This window comes from Neoarius graeffei, chromosome 16, assembly GCF_027579695.1.
Source record: "Neoarius graeffei isolate fNeoGra1 chromosome 16, fNeoGra1.pri, whole genome shotgun sequence".
In the NCBI taxonomy this organism is placed as follows: Eukaryota; Metazoa; Chordata; class Actinopteri; order Siluriformes; family Ariidae; genus Neoarius; species Neoarius graeffei.
In genome coordinates this window covers 60,040,223-60,055,795 of record NC_083584.1, presented here as the reverse complement: position 1 = coordinate 60,055,795, position 15,573 = coordinate 60,040,223, and the positions used below count along the sequence as shown (strand labels likewise).

At 39.6% G+C, this 15,573-nt stretch overlaps 1 protein-coding gene across 3 annotated transcripts in view; it reads left to right on the top strand.

Moving 5' to 3' along the window:
* slc8a2b (solute carrier family 8 member 2b) overlaps positions 1 to 13,361 on the top strand; it is a 35,441-nt gene extending 22,080 nt beyond the window's left edge. Inside the window, exons 8-12 of one of the 3 annotated variants that reach the window (XM_060942179.1) lie at positions 1,827 to 1,844; positions 4,743 to 4,867; positions 11,762 to 11,861; positions 11,988 to 12,260; positions 12,985 to 13,361. In XM_060942179.1, the coding sequence (XP_060798162.1) occupies positions 1,827 to 1,844; positions 4,743 to 4,867; positions 11,762 to 11,861; positions 11,988 to 12,260; positions 12,985 to 13,361 (893 nt within the window). Of the gene's footprint in view, positions 1 to 1,826; positions 1,845 to 3,894; positions 3,921 to 4,742; positions 4,868 to 11,761; positions 11,862 to 11,987; positions 12,261 to 12,984 lie in introns of all 3 variants that reach the window. The other 2 variants (XM_060942180.1, XM_060942181.1) reach the window with 2 other exon arrangements.
* The last annotated feature ends 2,212 nt before the right edge of the window (positions 13,362 to 15,573 follow it).

The window sequence follows — 15,573 nt, the reverse complement described above, 5'->3', positions numbered from 1 at the left end:
CTCCATCAATTCACTTTAATAGTTTCTTTTTACATCAGGGCATCATGCACTATTGAAAAAATAAAAAGCAGTAGCGTATACAGTTTTGGTCAGAAGTTTACATACAGTGACATGAATGTCATCTTGGATATGAATGTCATGACAATATTTGGGCTTTCAGTAATTTCTTTGAACTGTTCTTTTTCTGTGGCAGAATGATTGTACAGCATACAGCTTTAATTAAAAAAAAAACACTCAAATTTGGTGCACAAGTTTTAATTTTCTTTGGTTTTTCTGAAATCAACACAGGGTCAAAATTATACATACAGGATCAAAAATATACATACAGCACACCTAATATTTGGGTAAAATGTCTCTTCGCAAGATTCACCCTGACCAAACATTTTTGTTTACCATGGACAAGCTTCTGGCAGAATTCTGGTTGGATATTTCACGACTCTTCGTGGTAGAATTGGTAGAGTTCAATTACGATCATTTTTTTTTCTCTTGCCATGGACTGGACTTATAAGCACGGTCCATATATTTTCAATATAGTTGAAGTCAGGACTTGTTTTAAGCTTAATGTTAGCCTGCTTTATACTCCACAACCAGCTCTGATGCGTGTTTGGGTTCATTGTCCTGTTGTAACTTCCAAGTCCCAAATCATGTTCAAGTTTCTGATGGTTTATGCTGAAGAATTCTGAGGTTGTCCTCCTTCTTCATTATTCCATCCACTTTGTGCAATGAACCAGTTCCACTGGCAGCAAAACAGCCCCAGAGCATGATGATTCTACCACCATCACCAGCTGGTACAGTGTCCCTCTGTACATGGTGGTCATTGTGGCCAAACAACTCAATCTTTGTCTCATCTGACCATACAGCTTTCCTCCAGAAGGCTTTTTCTTTATCCGTGTGGTAAGCTTCAAACTTTAGTTAAGCTTGAAGTTGTCAATTTTGGAGCAGGGGGTTATTTTTTGGATAGCAGTCTCTTAGTCCATGGTGATATAAAACTCACTGAACTGTAGACAGTGATCCATCAGCTTCCAGTTCATGGCAGGACTGTGTCATGGTGGTTCCCAAGTGGTTCTTGACCATCTAAACCAATTTCCTTTCAGCTGAGGGTGACAGTTTGGGTTTTCTTGAATCAAAGTGGCTTGGCAAAGTGACTACACCTCACAATAACTTGCATACAATTGTTCTAACTGATCTTGGAATTTGCAGTTGTTTAGAAATGGCTCCAAGAAACATTCCAGAGTTGTGTACATCTGCAATCCTCTTTATCTCAGATCTGCACTGAGCTCCTTGGACTTTCCCATTGTATTGTGTGTTGTTTAATCCAATGAGTGCTGTAAACAAACCCTTTTTCTGAAGGCACAGAGAAGCTACCAGCTGTAGTCAATCATGATCACTAACAGGAAGTTAAGAGACCTCGACCTTGGCAAGATAAGAGACATTTTGGAAGTTTCAGCACCCCTGAATTAATAATCTAAGTGAGCGTATGTAAATTTTTGACCCTGTGTTGATTTCAGAAAACCCAAAGAAAATTAAAACTTGCACACCAAATTCTAGTGGGTTTTTTTTTTTTAAATTAAAGCTGTATGCTATGTATACAATCATTCTGCCACAGAAAAAGAACAGTTCGGAGAAATTACTGAAAGCCCAAATATTGCCATGACATTCATATCCAAGATAACATTCATGTATGTAAACTTCTGAACTAAACTTTATAAAGGCAATAATAACAACAATATGCTTATAGTACTCCTAATAATGCAGGAACAAAACTAACTTTCTGTCTTTTGCTTATGCTTTCTATCCTTTTTTTTCTGTCTCTCGTGCTTCTACAGCTCTGCTGCTCAATCAAGGTACGGCTTCAGACTCAAATCCACATTCATTAATAGTTTGGCTGGTTTTATGCTTAAAGGAAAAATCCAACCTTAACCACTTGCATATAATCTTTCAAATTAACACGAGATCTACCATGGTGTCCAAATAACCATTTATTTTTGGAAATCCTTCCCCCCCCCCCTTTTAAGTTTAAACTTCTTTCTTTCATGATCATGTTGATCTATAATTGCAACCAGAAGTTTACATACATTTTAGAAAAAGACACAAACTTTTTTCTCCATGTCTGACAGTAACATTGAGGAAACTTTTCCTGTTTTAGGTCAGTTAGGATCCCCCCAATTTTTTTTTTTTATTTGTAAAATGTCAGAATAATCAGAGAGAAAATGTTTAATTACTTTCTTCAAAGTCTGAAGTTTACATACACCAAGTTGACTGTGACTTTAAACAGCTTGGAGCATTCCACATGATGATGTTTTGGCATTAGAAGCTTCTGATAGGCTAACTGACATCATTTGAATTAACTGGAGGCACACCTGCACCTGTGGATGTATTTTAACGCACATCTTCAAACACAAGGGCCTCTTTGCATGACATCATGGGAAAATCAAAAGAAATCAACCAAGACAACAGGAAAAGAATTGTGGCTCTTCACAAGTCTGGTTCATTCTTGGGTACGATTTCCAGGTGCCTGAAGGTCCCACGTTCATCTGTTCAAACAATAATACGCAAGTATAAACTCCATGGGAGTACACAGCCATCATATCGCTAAGGGAGGAGACAGCTTTTGTGTCCCAGAGATGAACGTGCTTTGGTGTGAAATATGCAAATGAACCCCAGAACAATGGCGAAAGACCTTGTAAAGATGCTGGCTGAAACCGGTAAGACAGCATCATTATTCACAGTAAAATGAGTTCTGTACCACCATGAGCTGAAGGGCCACTCAGGTGGGGTTTACATTAGACCGTATCAGCGGATCATCAGATTAACGTTTTTAAAACGATTAGCGTGTACACAGCAACACCAATACACGATTCGCGTGCACACAGCAACACCAATACACGGATACGCTCGGCTCCGCAGGCATCCTGCGCTCCAAATCACTCCGCCCTGAACAGCGAGTGCCCTCTGGAGGGTGCGCACTCCGGCCCTGCGCAGCTCACAGAGCGCGCGAGTGAAGCGCACGAGCAGTGATTCGGGACTGAGCCTCTGTGTGTGTGATCTCAGTGCATATCACTTACCACTTGCAAGTGGAAGGATGGCAAGCCTAAAGACAATCATAACTACACAATGGGCAGTATTTGCATCAGTATTTGCAGTATTTTCATACTTTTATACTCTTTAATGAAAGGTGATACAAGGCGGAAGTCCGCGCCGTTTTTCAGCAGTCGCGTCACATGACCAACGCCAGCGAATCAGGAAGGTGGATGTCACAGTGACGTTGTCCAATGACGACGCCAGCTAGAGCTCAGCACAGCGTATCCGCGTATCCGCGTATTCTCAATGTTTACACAGCACCAGACCAGACACGATCTGGATTGAATACGTGGACCCTGGCGGATTCCCGTTTCCCGGCGTTTCCAGGTGTTTTAATGTAAACGGACAGTGCATCCGCGAAGAAAACGAGACAGATACGGTCTAATGTAAACTTGGCCTAAGTGAGGAAAAAGGCACTGCTCCAAAACCATCATAAAAAACCCAGATTACAGTTTGCAGCTGCACATAAGGACAAAGATTGTAATTTTTGGAGATGTGTCCTGTGGTCTGATGAAATAAAAATTGAGCTGTTTGGTCATCATGATCATCGTTATGTTTGGAGGAAAAAGGGCGAAGCTTGCAAGCCTCAGAACACCATCCCAACTGTGAAGTCTGGGGGTGGCAGCATCATGTTGTGGGGCTCCTTTGCTGCAGGAGGGGCTGGTGCACTTTACAAAATAGATGGTACCATGAGGAAAGAAAATTATGTGGCTATATTGAAGCAACATCTCAAGACATCAGCCAAAAGGTTAAAGCTTGGGCGTGGATGGGTCTTCCAAATGGACAATGACCCCAAGCATACCTCAAAATTAGTTGCAAAATGGCTTAAGGACAACAAAGTGAAGGTTTTGGAGTGGCCATCACAAAGCTCGGACCTCAATCCTGTAGAAAATTTGTGGGTGGCATTGAAAAGGCATGTGCAAGCAAGAAGGCCCACAAATTTGACTCAACTCCACCAGTTCTGTCAGGAGGAATGAGGCAAAATTCCAGCAGGATATTGTGAGAAACTTGTGGAAAGCGACCCAAAACGCTTGATCCAAGTTAAACAGTTCAAAGGAAATTCTACGAAATACCAACCAAGTGTATGTAAACTTCTGACTTTGATGAACGTAATTAAAAATTATCTGAAAAGTTCTCTTTTTGATTATTCTGACATTTTACAAATTAAAAAAAGGGAAACCTAACTGACCTAAAACAGGAGACGTTTCCTTAATTTTACTGTCAGACATGGAGGGAAAAAAAAGTTTGTCTTTTTCTAAACTGTATGTAAATTTTTGGCTGCAACTGTATTTGCATGATGGTTTCCTGGATTACCCACATTGCCACTGGACTACCTGCTGACAGTGATGTCAGTGGGATTTAGCCATTGCTTAATATTTCTGAAGCTATTGCAGGACATTTTGAATCAGTTGCTAGGTGAAAAAGCAAAAAAAAAAAAAGCTTGGCTTCTTATTCAAATACAATATTGTGATCGGAACAAAACGCCAAAATCGCCCAGAAAAGCAAGACTTCCTGAAGAGTAAATGTCCGTCAACCATTTCCACCTATTTTCTCTCTTTTTTCCTCTTCCCCTGCTTTTGTGACCTTGTGAGGTCTTGTCATTCTGTTTTCACATCTTTTTTCCACGCTCTCATTTTCCTTCTCTGTGTCTGTCCCTCCAGAGGACCAGGAAGGGCAGCTCAGCGCTGAGGAAGAGGAAGCGAAGAGAATAGCTGAGATGGGGAAGCCGATTTTGGGTGAGCACAACAGACTGGAGGTGGTCATCGAGGAGTCCTATGAGTTTAAGGTAACATCCCAGGTCACATTTATAAAACCTTAGTGTCTAGTTCTTCTTCATGAGAGCATCTGAGATAGAAATCCTCTGATCAAATCATTTCCAGTGACATGAATGTCATTTTGCTTGTAAATAATAATAATAATAATAAGGCATACCTTAAAAAATACTTTCTCGTTTCATTGGTGCAAGAAATCCCCTTTAGAGAAAAGTCATGTGGACTCAACATGTTGTTACACGATGTTTCAGATTCTGGTTCCTTTTGCTTTCTGGGTCATATGTTTCCCCACAGGTAGCATGAGTTTCTCTGCTGGATGCCAATTATCTTGGAGAAAACTTGCACAATACCATTCAGGCTATTCTTGTCCTCACAGACAACCCATCAAACCCCAAACATGAAGAGTTCGGCTGCCGCAATAACTGAATTCTTTCTCATCCACGCTTAGCAATTGACCCTGTGTACAGTGAATTTGAGTTGAGCCAAACACCCACTGTTCTGAGATACTGATATGTATTGACAATTTGAACATCCTCACCATGTATAAGTAATGCTTGCTTTTGGTTTGTCACTATTCATCAGAAAATTGATGGTTAATTCCTTCCTGATACGTTAAGGTCGTTCAGTTATCATTGCACCATTTGACTAAGCAGCTAGGGCATGACTAAGATCTGACTCCAAGCCCTGAAGAAGAAACTGTGTGGTCAGAGAATTTCACTAGATACTAGATACAGTGGTGCTTGAAAGTTTGTGAACCCTTTAGAGTTTTCTATATTTCTGCATAAATGTGACCAAAAACATCATCAGATTTTCACACAAGTCCTAAAAGTAGGTAAAGAGAACCCAGTTAAACAAATGAGACAAAGATATTATACTTGGTCATTTATTTATTGAGGAAAATGATCCAATATTACGTATCTGTGGGTGGCAAAAGTATGTGAACCTTTGCTTTCGGTATCTGGTGTGACCCCCTTGTGCAGCAATAACTGCAACTAAATGTTTTCCGGTAACTGTTGATCAATCCTGCACACCGTCTTGGAGGAATTTTAGCCCATTCCTCCGTACAGAACAGCTTCAACTCTGGGATGTTGGTGGGTTTCCTCACATGAACTGCTCACTTCAGGTCCTTCCACAACATTTTGATTGGATTAAGGTCAGAACTTTGACTTGGCCATTCCAAAACATTAATTTTATTCTTCTTTAACCATTCTTTGGTAGAACGACTTGTGTGCTTAGGGTCGTTTTCTTGCTGCATGACCCACCTTCTCTTGAGATTCAGTTCATGGACAGATGTCCTGACATTTTCCTTTAGAATTCACTGGTATAATTCAGAATTCATTGTTCCATCAATGATGGCAAGCCATCCTGGCCCAGATGCAGCAAAATGGGCCCAAACCATTATACTACCACCACCATGTTTCACAGATGGGATAAGGTTCTTATGCTGGAATGCAGTGTTTTCCTTTCTCCAAACATAACATTTCTCATTTAAACCAAAAAGTTCTATTTTGGTCTCATCCGTCCACAAAACATTTTTCCAATAGCCTTCTGGCTTGTCCACGTGATCGTTAGCAAACTGCAGACGAGCAACAATGTTCTTTTTGGAGCGCAGTGGCTTTCTCCTTGCAACCCTGCCATGCACACCATTGTTGTTCAGTGTTCTCCTGATGGTGGACTCATGAACATTAACATTAGCCAATGTGAGAGAGGCTTTCAGTTGCTTAGAAGTTACCGTGGGGTCCTTTGTGACCTTGCCGACTATTACACGCCTTGCTCTTGGAGTGATCTTTGTTGGTCGACCACTCCTGGGGAGGGTAACAATGGTCTTGAATTTCCTCCATTTGTGCACAATTTGTCTGACTGTGGATTGGTGGAGTCCAAACTCTTTAGAGATGGTTTTTTAACCTTTCCCAGCCTGATGAGCATCACCAATGCTTTTTCTGAGGTCCTCAGAAATCTCCTTTGTTTATACCATGATACACTTCCACAAACATGTGTTGTGAAGATCAGACTTTGATAGATCCCTGTTCTTTAAATAAAACAGGGTGCCCACTCACACCTGATTGTCATCCCATTGATTGAAAACACTTGACTCTAATTTCACCTTCAAATTAACTGCTAATCCTAGAGGTTCACATACTTTTGCCACTCACAGATATGTAATATTGGATCATTTTCCTCAATAAATAAATGACCAAGTATAATATTTTTGTCTCATTTGTTTAACTGGGTTCTCTTGATCTACTTTTAGGACTTGTGTGAAAATCTGATGATGTTTTAGGTCATATTTATGCAGCAATATAGAAAATTCTAAAGGGTTCACAAACTTTCAACCACCACTGTACATGTAAAGAAATGCTGTAGACCAAAAATGGTTGAAAAGTTATGAAACAAAATTTTTAACATTAAAAAATACTATAAGCAGTAAGCCATAATAAATGAAACAAAGTCAATATTTGGTGTGAAACGACTCTTTGCTTTAAAAAAAAAAATAGTCTGAGGTCCAGTGAGTGCAGTTGTATAAGGAAATAAGCTGTAGGTTTTACTGAGTATCTTGCAAAACCAGCCACAGTTTTTCTGGACACTTTGACTGTCACACTCACGTCTTCATTTTGCACCAAAACCCAGTAGCCTTCATTATGTTTTCTTTTTTAATCTGAAACGTGCTCTCTTATGTAATATGCTGCTCAGATTTTTTTTTTTTCTGTAACATTTCATTTTGTGCTGGAAAACGAACGTTTGGACTGTAAAATGTTTTTGTACCGACTTGATAATGTAGAAGTCATAAAATAGAAATCTATAACAAAGTTTGTATGAAAAAAAAACAGGGGGCTAAGACTTTTGCATAGTACTGTATGTCTGTTCAGCAAAACCTGCCTGTTAAAACCTTTATCAGGTTGTTTGAAATAAGAAGCAAATCATCAACACAATCAATCAATCAATCAATCAATCAATCAATCAATCAATCAATCAATCAATATGAGGTTGCATCTTGTTAAAAGCCAAAGAAAAATCAGTGAATAAAATTCTCACATGAGATTTGGGTTATACATACGATCAAGGATGAAGACTTTTGCATCCTGAACACCTTTACCATCTTGGTAAGCAAAGTATTTGGGATCTATTTTGCCATGAATGAAAGAGACAACCATCCATCCATTATCTGTAACCACTTATCCTGTACAGGGTCGCAGGCAAGCTGGAGCCTATCCCAGCTGACGATGGGTGAAAGGTGGGGTACACTCTGGACAAGTCGCCAGATCATTGCAGGGCTGACACACAGAGACAAACAACCATTCACACTCACACCTATGGCCAATTTAGAGCCACCAATTAGCCTAACCTGCATGTCTTTGGACTGTGGGGGAAACCGGAGCACCAGGAGGAAACCTACGCAGACACGTGGAGAACATGCAGACTCCACACTGAAAAGCCCCCATCGGCCACTGGGCTTGAACCCAGAACATTCTTGCTGTGAGGCAACAGTGCTAACCACTACACCACCAGGGTGCCCTGGAGACAACCATATATTTTAAAATCTTCGATCATGACCATGTTACAGTACCTCTGGCTGATGTAGAACCTGTGCTTCTTGGTAATCGCCTGGAACCAGTCTACTCGAAATGGGCTCCCAAACCCATTTATGAACAGTTCCTCATCCTGGTCTGATTCAGTAAGCTATGTTTTGGTAGAAGACAGAAGATCGAAGACATATTTCATTCCTTCACTTTTGAATTTGGTCCATGCTTCCAGCTCATTGAACTTGTTGCAGATGTTAGAGAGAAGGACTGCTGGTAGTGCAGGAAGTTTGCACTGGTTGCTGAGACCATTACTTCCAAGTCTACAGTGTACTCCACCCCTTCTCTTTCTTTTTTTTCTGATTAGTCTTTTTATTCAATCTGCAAAGCTCCAGTGGAATGCTTGCTGGCACAACACCATTTATTGAACACCAGAGGGACAGAAGAAGCTTGTGACTGAGGCTGATTCTCTTGGGGATAACTCCATGATATTGGCCCATGTCCTGTCCAATCTCCTGGCGGGTGCAAAAACCTAAAGATGTCACGTATAAACATGTGAAAAGGTCCTCAAACGTCCCCATAGTTCCTTAAAGAATCCGTAACTTCACATGTTTGAAATTTTGCCCATGGGCTGGATGTTAAAACAAACAATCTATACAATTTAAAGCTATAAAAACAATTAAACAGGACAGGCAGGTGACTTGAGTGCACACATTTGCTACATATTTTTATTTTGCACATCCTTTTATCACAATTCCTGTATTTTCACATTTTATTTAATTTTTATTTTTTGTTACAAATTTAGTTGATTTTATCTTAATATGATTCATTTATTTTTATATGTAATATTTTCACATGACCCATGTATTTACGTTTGATCTTGTTATACATAATTCATTTTAACATGTTGCCCCCCCCCCCATATTTTCATTTATTCCCACACAACCTTTTTCAATCGATTCATTAACAATTACATAAATTTGGGACATTGTGTAAAATCTAAATACAAAACAGAATATAATGATTTGTAAATCATGGAAACCCTATATTTCATTGAAAATAGTACAAAGACAACATATCAAATATTGAAACTGAGAAATTTTATTTTATTTTAAATATATGCTCATTTTGAATGTCAGGAATACGTTTAAAAAAATTGAGACAGAGGAAGCAAAAGACTGAAAACTGTGTAATGCTAAAAAAAAAAAATTGGTTAATTGGCAACAGGTCAGTAGCATGATTGGGTATGAAAAGAGCATCCCAGAGAGGTGGAATCTCTCAGAAGTAAAGATGGGGAGGGGTTCACCGCTCTGTGAAAGACTGTGTGGGCAAACAGTGTAACAATTTAAGAATAACGTTCCTCAATGTAAAATTGCAAAGAATTTGGAGATCACATCATCTATGGTCCATAATATCATTAAAAGATTCAGAGAATCTGGAGAAATCTCTGTATGCAAGAGACAAGGCTGAAAACTGACACTGGATGCCTGTGATCTTCAGGCCCTCAGGCGACACTGCATTAAAAGCAGACACGTGTCTGTAGTGGAAATCACTGTATGGGCTCAGGAACACTTCAGAAAACCATCGTCTGTGAAAACAGTTAATTACTGCATCCACAAATACAAGTTAAAACCAGATATACGGTAAACAATATCCAGAAACACCACCACCTTCTCTGGGCCTGAGCTCTTTTACGATGGACTGAGGCGAAGTGGAAAATTGTCCCGAGGTCTGACGAATCAAAAGTAGAAATTATTTTTAGAACTCATGGACACCGTGTACTCCAGGCTAAAGAGGAGAGGGACCATCCAGCTTGTTATCAGTGCATGGTTCAAAAACCAGCATCTGTGATGGTATGAGAGTGCATTAGTGCACATGATATGGGTAGCTTGTACATCTGGGAAGGCATCATTAATGCTGAATGATATATACACATTTCAGAGCAATATGCTGCCATCCAGACAAAATCTTTTTCAGAGAAGACCTTCCTTCTTTCAGCAAGACAATGCCAAACCACTTTCTGCACATATTATAAAACTTCATGGCTCCGTAGAAAAAGAGTCCGGGTGCTAAACTGACTTGCCAGCAGTACAGACTTATCTCCCATTTAAAACCGTGCAAAATATAACAAAGGAGACCCCAAACTGTTGAGCAACTGAAATTGTATATCAGGCAAGAATGGGACAACATTTCTCTTTCAAAACTACAGTAATTGGTCTCCTCAGTAGAGGTGATGCAACACAGCGGTAAACCTGTCCCTGTCCCAAATTTTTTTTACACATGTTGCTGATCTCAAATTCAAAATGAGTATATATTTTTCAAAAAAAGCAATAAAAAATTTTCAGTTTCAACATTTGATATGGTGTCTTTGTACTATTTTCAATGAAATATAGGGTTTCCATGATTTGCAAATCTTCACATTCTGTTTTTATTTACAGTTTTACACAGTGTCCCAACTTTTTGGAATTGGGGTTGTAGTTTCACACTTGAATTTCTCCACGCATGGTTTTTATTTATTACACATTGTTCACATAATGTCACAAGTTCATATACTTGAGTTCATGTGCAATTTCTGGACATAACATGGACATTTTCTCACCTTCTGAACACACTTGGTTCTGTTCCCAACCCCTCCTGTAGTGTGTACAGATTTTTATGACCATTCAATTCTTTTTCACTACAAAATAAGGAAAATGTCACACCATAATGAAGCCAAATGGCAACCCCATCAATCATCTGCACTCAAGTTGGAGCTAATTGTGCTGATTAATGACCTAAGCATAACAAACCTAGTAATTTTCTTTAATCATGGGTCTATCCATTATCATTAGAGTATCTTCATCATAGTATCTAACTATCTGTTATGGAGAACGTGATCACACAATCTGTAATGGAATTCAGCCAAGATTTTATTAAAACATCAATAAAACATGCTCCAGTTATGTTTTATTCATAAGAATGTATACACACATGGTTTTTGTTAAAAACTAAAAGTATACACAAATATATCCTTAGTAGTTTTTGTTCAAGCTTAATAAAATAAGTTTTCTAAAAACTGAATTAAAATGTTACGTTTCTCTGTATTTTCAGTGTGAGATTAAGATAAATATCTACCCATCTGGCTCACCAAGGGTGCCAATAATTCTGGATCTGACTGCACGGCAGGCAGTGTGTAAAACCGGGAATCATGCTGTGCAATATGCTTAGGTTAGAAATAAATAGGCCTGTATATTTAGCACTGACAGGCTGAAAATGAAAATAAATGAATAAATTCCTAATTTCCTAATTGTGCTGCAAAAGTTTGCCACTAAACCAAGTCAGAAACTCATCCTGTAATTGTTGAGGATGTGAAATTGTGTTTTACAGTTTTCTGATTCCTTTCACTGCTAGAGCACAGTAGATAAGCTGATAAAGAAGACCAACCTGGCACTGGTGATTGGGACCCATTCCTGGAGGGAGCAGTTTGTGGACGCGGTGACAGTCAGTGCACGTCAGTGACCCAAACACACACACACACACACACACACTCACCCTCTTTCTTTCCCATCTGTTTGTTAAATATATGAAGGAAAATGGAGCTAATCATTCATTATCTGCGTATGTCCATGTCCTTCAGGAAACGGAGAAGATGAAGTAGAGGGACGCGAGCATCCGCCTTCCTGCTCTGACTATGTCATGCACTTTCTGACAGTGTTCTGGAAGGTCGTGTTTGCATGCGTCCCTCCCACTGAGTACTGGAACGGCTGGGCTTGCTTCATAGTGTCCATCAGTGTCATTGGCATTCTGACAGCCATCATTGGAGACCTGGCCTCGCACTTCGGCTGTACCGTGGGGCTCAAAGACACAGTCACGGCTGTGGTCTTTGTAGCTCTGGGGACCTCCATTCCAGGTGAGTCATGTTTGCATCAAATGCTGTAAATATTATTAAAGATAACTGATGCACTTGATTAATTCATGGCATTAAGACTAGCAATTTTATGCATGTAAGGCGGATTGGGAAAACCCATCGGATGTTATACATGTAAAGATGACTGGGAAAACCCATCGGATGCTATGCATGTAAGGCGGATTGGGAAAACCATTCGGATGTTATGCATGTAAGGCGGATTGGGAAAACCCATTGGCTGTTATGCACGTAAGGCGGATTGGGAAAACCCATCGGGTGTTTTATATGTAAGGTGGATTGGGAAAACCCATCGGATGTTTTATATGTAAGGCGGATTGGGAAAACCCATCGGATCTTTTATATGTAAGGCGGATTGGGGAAAACCCATCGGATGTTTTTTAAGTAAGGTGGATTGGGGAAAACCCACTGGATGCCTGTGCTTGAATTTTGGAAAAAATGACAAAGTCCCCCCCAACATTTATCAAAATTATGTGCCATTGTTTTTATTTTGGCTTCTTTCTAACCCTGCCTTGGTGTCTGCCTGCAATGTTTACTGATTCCAACTTTAATGAAATAGAAGTGAAGGGCTTCCCAAGCCTCCACTCATAACGTCTTTCTTTTCTTTCCTTTCTCTTTTTATCAAACTCTCTCTCTCTCTCTCTCTTTTGAACACTGTCTCACTCACCTTCTTTCCTGTCCACTCTTTCTCTGTCTTTCTTGCTATCAGACACATTTGCTAGTAAAGTGGCTGCTATCCAGGACCAGTATGCTGATGCATCCATTGGCAACGTGACTGGCAGCAATGCTGTCAACGTTTTCCTTGGCATTGGCGTCGCATGGTCGGTTGCTGCAGTCTATTGGTCAATAAAAGATGACAGTTTCAGAGTGAATCCTGGCTCACTGGCCTTCTCCGTCACCCTCTTCACTATTTTTGCCTTCATCTGCATGTCCGTTTTGCTCTTCCGGAGACGACCGTCCATCGGAGGTGAGCTAGGAGGTCCTTGGGTTCCACGCCTCCTTACTACATTGCTGTTCTTGGGTCTGTGGCTTCTTTACATTCTTTTCTCCAGCCTGGAGGCCTACTGCCACATCAAGGGCTTCTAAATTTCGGGTCATGTACAAAAAACGATTTGGAGATCAGCTACCACAAACCACACACCACACAGATGGCTCAGATCAAAATATACTAAGTCACTAAGATAAGCTTTGAGAATTACAAAGCTTTCTAAAGCACTTTCTGAAGATTAACAGAAAAAAAATATTAAAAGTTGCACACAAATGCTAAGAGAACAGATGTAAAAGGCAAAAACGCATGAAGAATGCTTAAAGTTGCTCACATTTATTCCATAAAACTTTGACAGAACAAAAACTTTGAAAATGGGGGGGGGGGGGTCTTGTGAACATAGACAGAAGAGTAAGGTATGAGAGGATGGAAAGAAAAAAGGCATCAGAAAATGGCTGATGAGGTACAGTATATCAGGTCTGCCATTTCTACTGTAAATTTAAACAAAAAAAAGCAAAAACAATTCGCCGTCATTTCAAGGCAGGGTATTATATATATATATTTTTTTTTTGTTTCTGAAGGGGTGTATTCAGATTTGCTGACTTAAGTCCAAAAATGATGAGTGTTTACTTGGGGAAAGTTACTCATATTCAGAGTCATTTTATGCACATGGTCAAGTTGATTTTGTGGGTGTGTAATTCTGATATGATGTATGCATCTGTGTTTACTTTACGCTTCTGAGGAGGTTGTTCTTGAGTAGAAGTATTCATACCACCACCTTTAAACACAAACACTTGCCTTTAAGCCTAAAAAAAAAGAAAAAAAATCAGGGATAGAAAATGTGGACTGAAGAAACAGAACTTTGCTGTTCCTACAATTTGAAATAACAATTTAATGAAGCCATGGCATTACTCAATCGAGGATATGAAACCACCAAAGTGTGAATGCGATAGACTCGATTTAATCAAGCTTTTAATTCTATTTTGATTTGTTAAACTAATAAAGTGAAGGCATTGTAACATACCTGCAATTTGAAGGATATGCGGACCAAGCACTATGCTTTTGGCTCATTTTAAGTAAACATATTTGGTAATTGTAACCATAAACGTTTGGTTCTCGAGATGACCAATGTCGAAGATGAAGATGCGGACTCCTCCAATATTTTCTGTGCACATGCAGACTTTAAAGAGACAATACTATTAGTACTATTAATTTATTCATTGTGCTATATTTATGTATTTAATATTCACACATATATTCATAGTTTGAGTGTATTTACAGCCCAAAACAGAAATTGTAGTGTGGCATTGTGGTCACATCAATCTGTCAGATAATAGCACTGGATTCAAATTCAGAATTATGTTTAAACTAGCAGGTTACCCAGCGTTGCCCAGGTTTTGCAAAATTCTGGGTTGCCCCCAGACTTCCATGTCAAATTTGGTGAAGATCTGTCAAGAAATGGTGATGTTAACCCAAGACAAACAAAAATCCAAACATCCACCATCCAGGCGCCCACCAGGGACCCCCTGGGGCCGAAATATGGAATTTCTGAGTTCTGCCAAATTGTGGCTATCTCCTGTACCTATGTGCCAAGTTTAGTGAAGATCTGTTGAGAGTTTTTGTTGATAAATGTAATGTGAACGGCATTGAGGGAGGGGGTGGGTGGATATTCTACCCCCAGGGACCTCCGTGGGGCTCGTACATGAATTTTGTTTATATCTCCGAAATTCCGGGTCATCCCCGGACCTACTTGCCAAATTCGGTCGAGAAATGGTGACATTAGCTCAAGACAAACAAACAAACTTTGCTGCTTATTATATAAATAAGAGACACACCTCTGTTTTCAGAGTTTTGCCAACTCCACCAATGCATGCACAACTCCTGTGTAACTTCATTAAGTCTGTAATTTCATCTGAGTATTGCTCACAATCAATGAAAACAAGTCCAAGGAATAATGGTCATCCACCAGGATCCATCCACCAGGGATGAAGGAATGAAGGAACTGTGAACTACAATAACGTATACACTAGCAGTACTCTATTTTCCAGACAATAAGCCACACTGCACTCCACCTGTCCTCATTTATTGTATGCTTGGGTCACGTTGATGTATAGGTTGCATAAATGTATCAGGGATATTTGATACATAATGTTTGGGCTACCTCTCAAAAGGTACTTCTATTCAGACTCCTATTAGGCAAGTTGGCTGTTTAGTTTTTGTCCCGTTATTTGTAATGCCGTGCTGCATTACAATCTTAAAACAAATCTCTGTGTTTGTATTCAGACTGGGTTTAACATGGATTATTTAATTAAA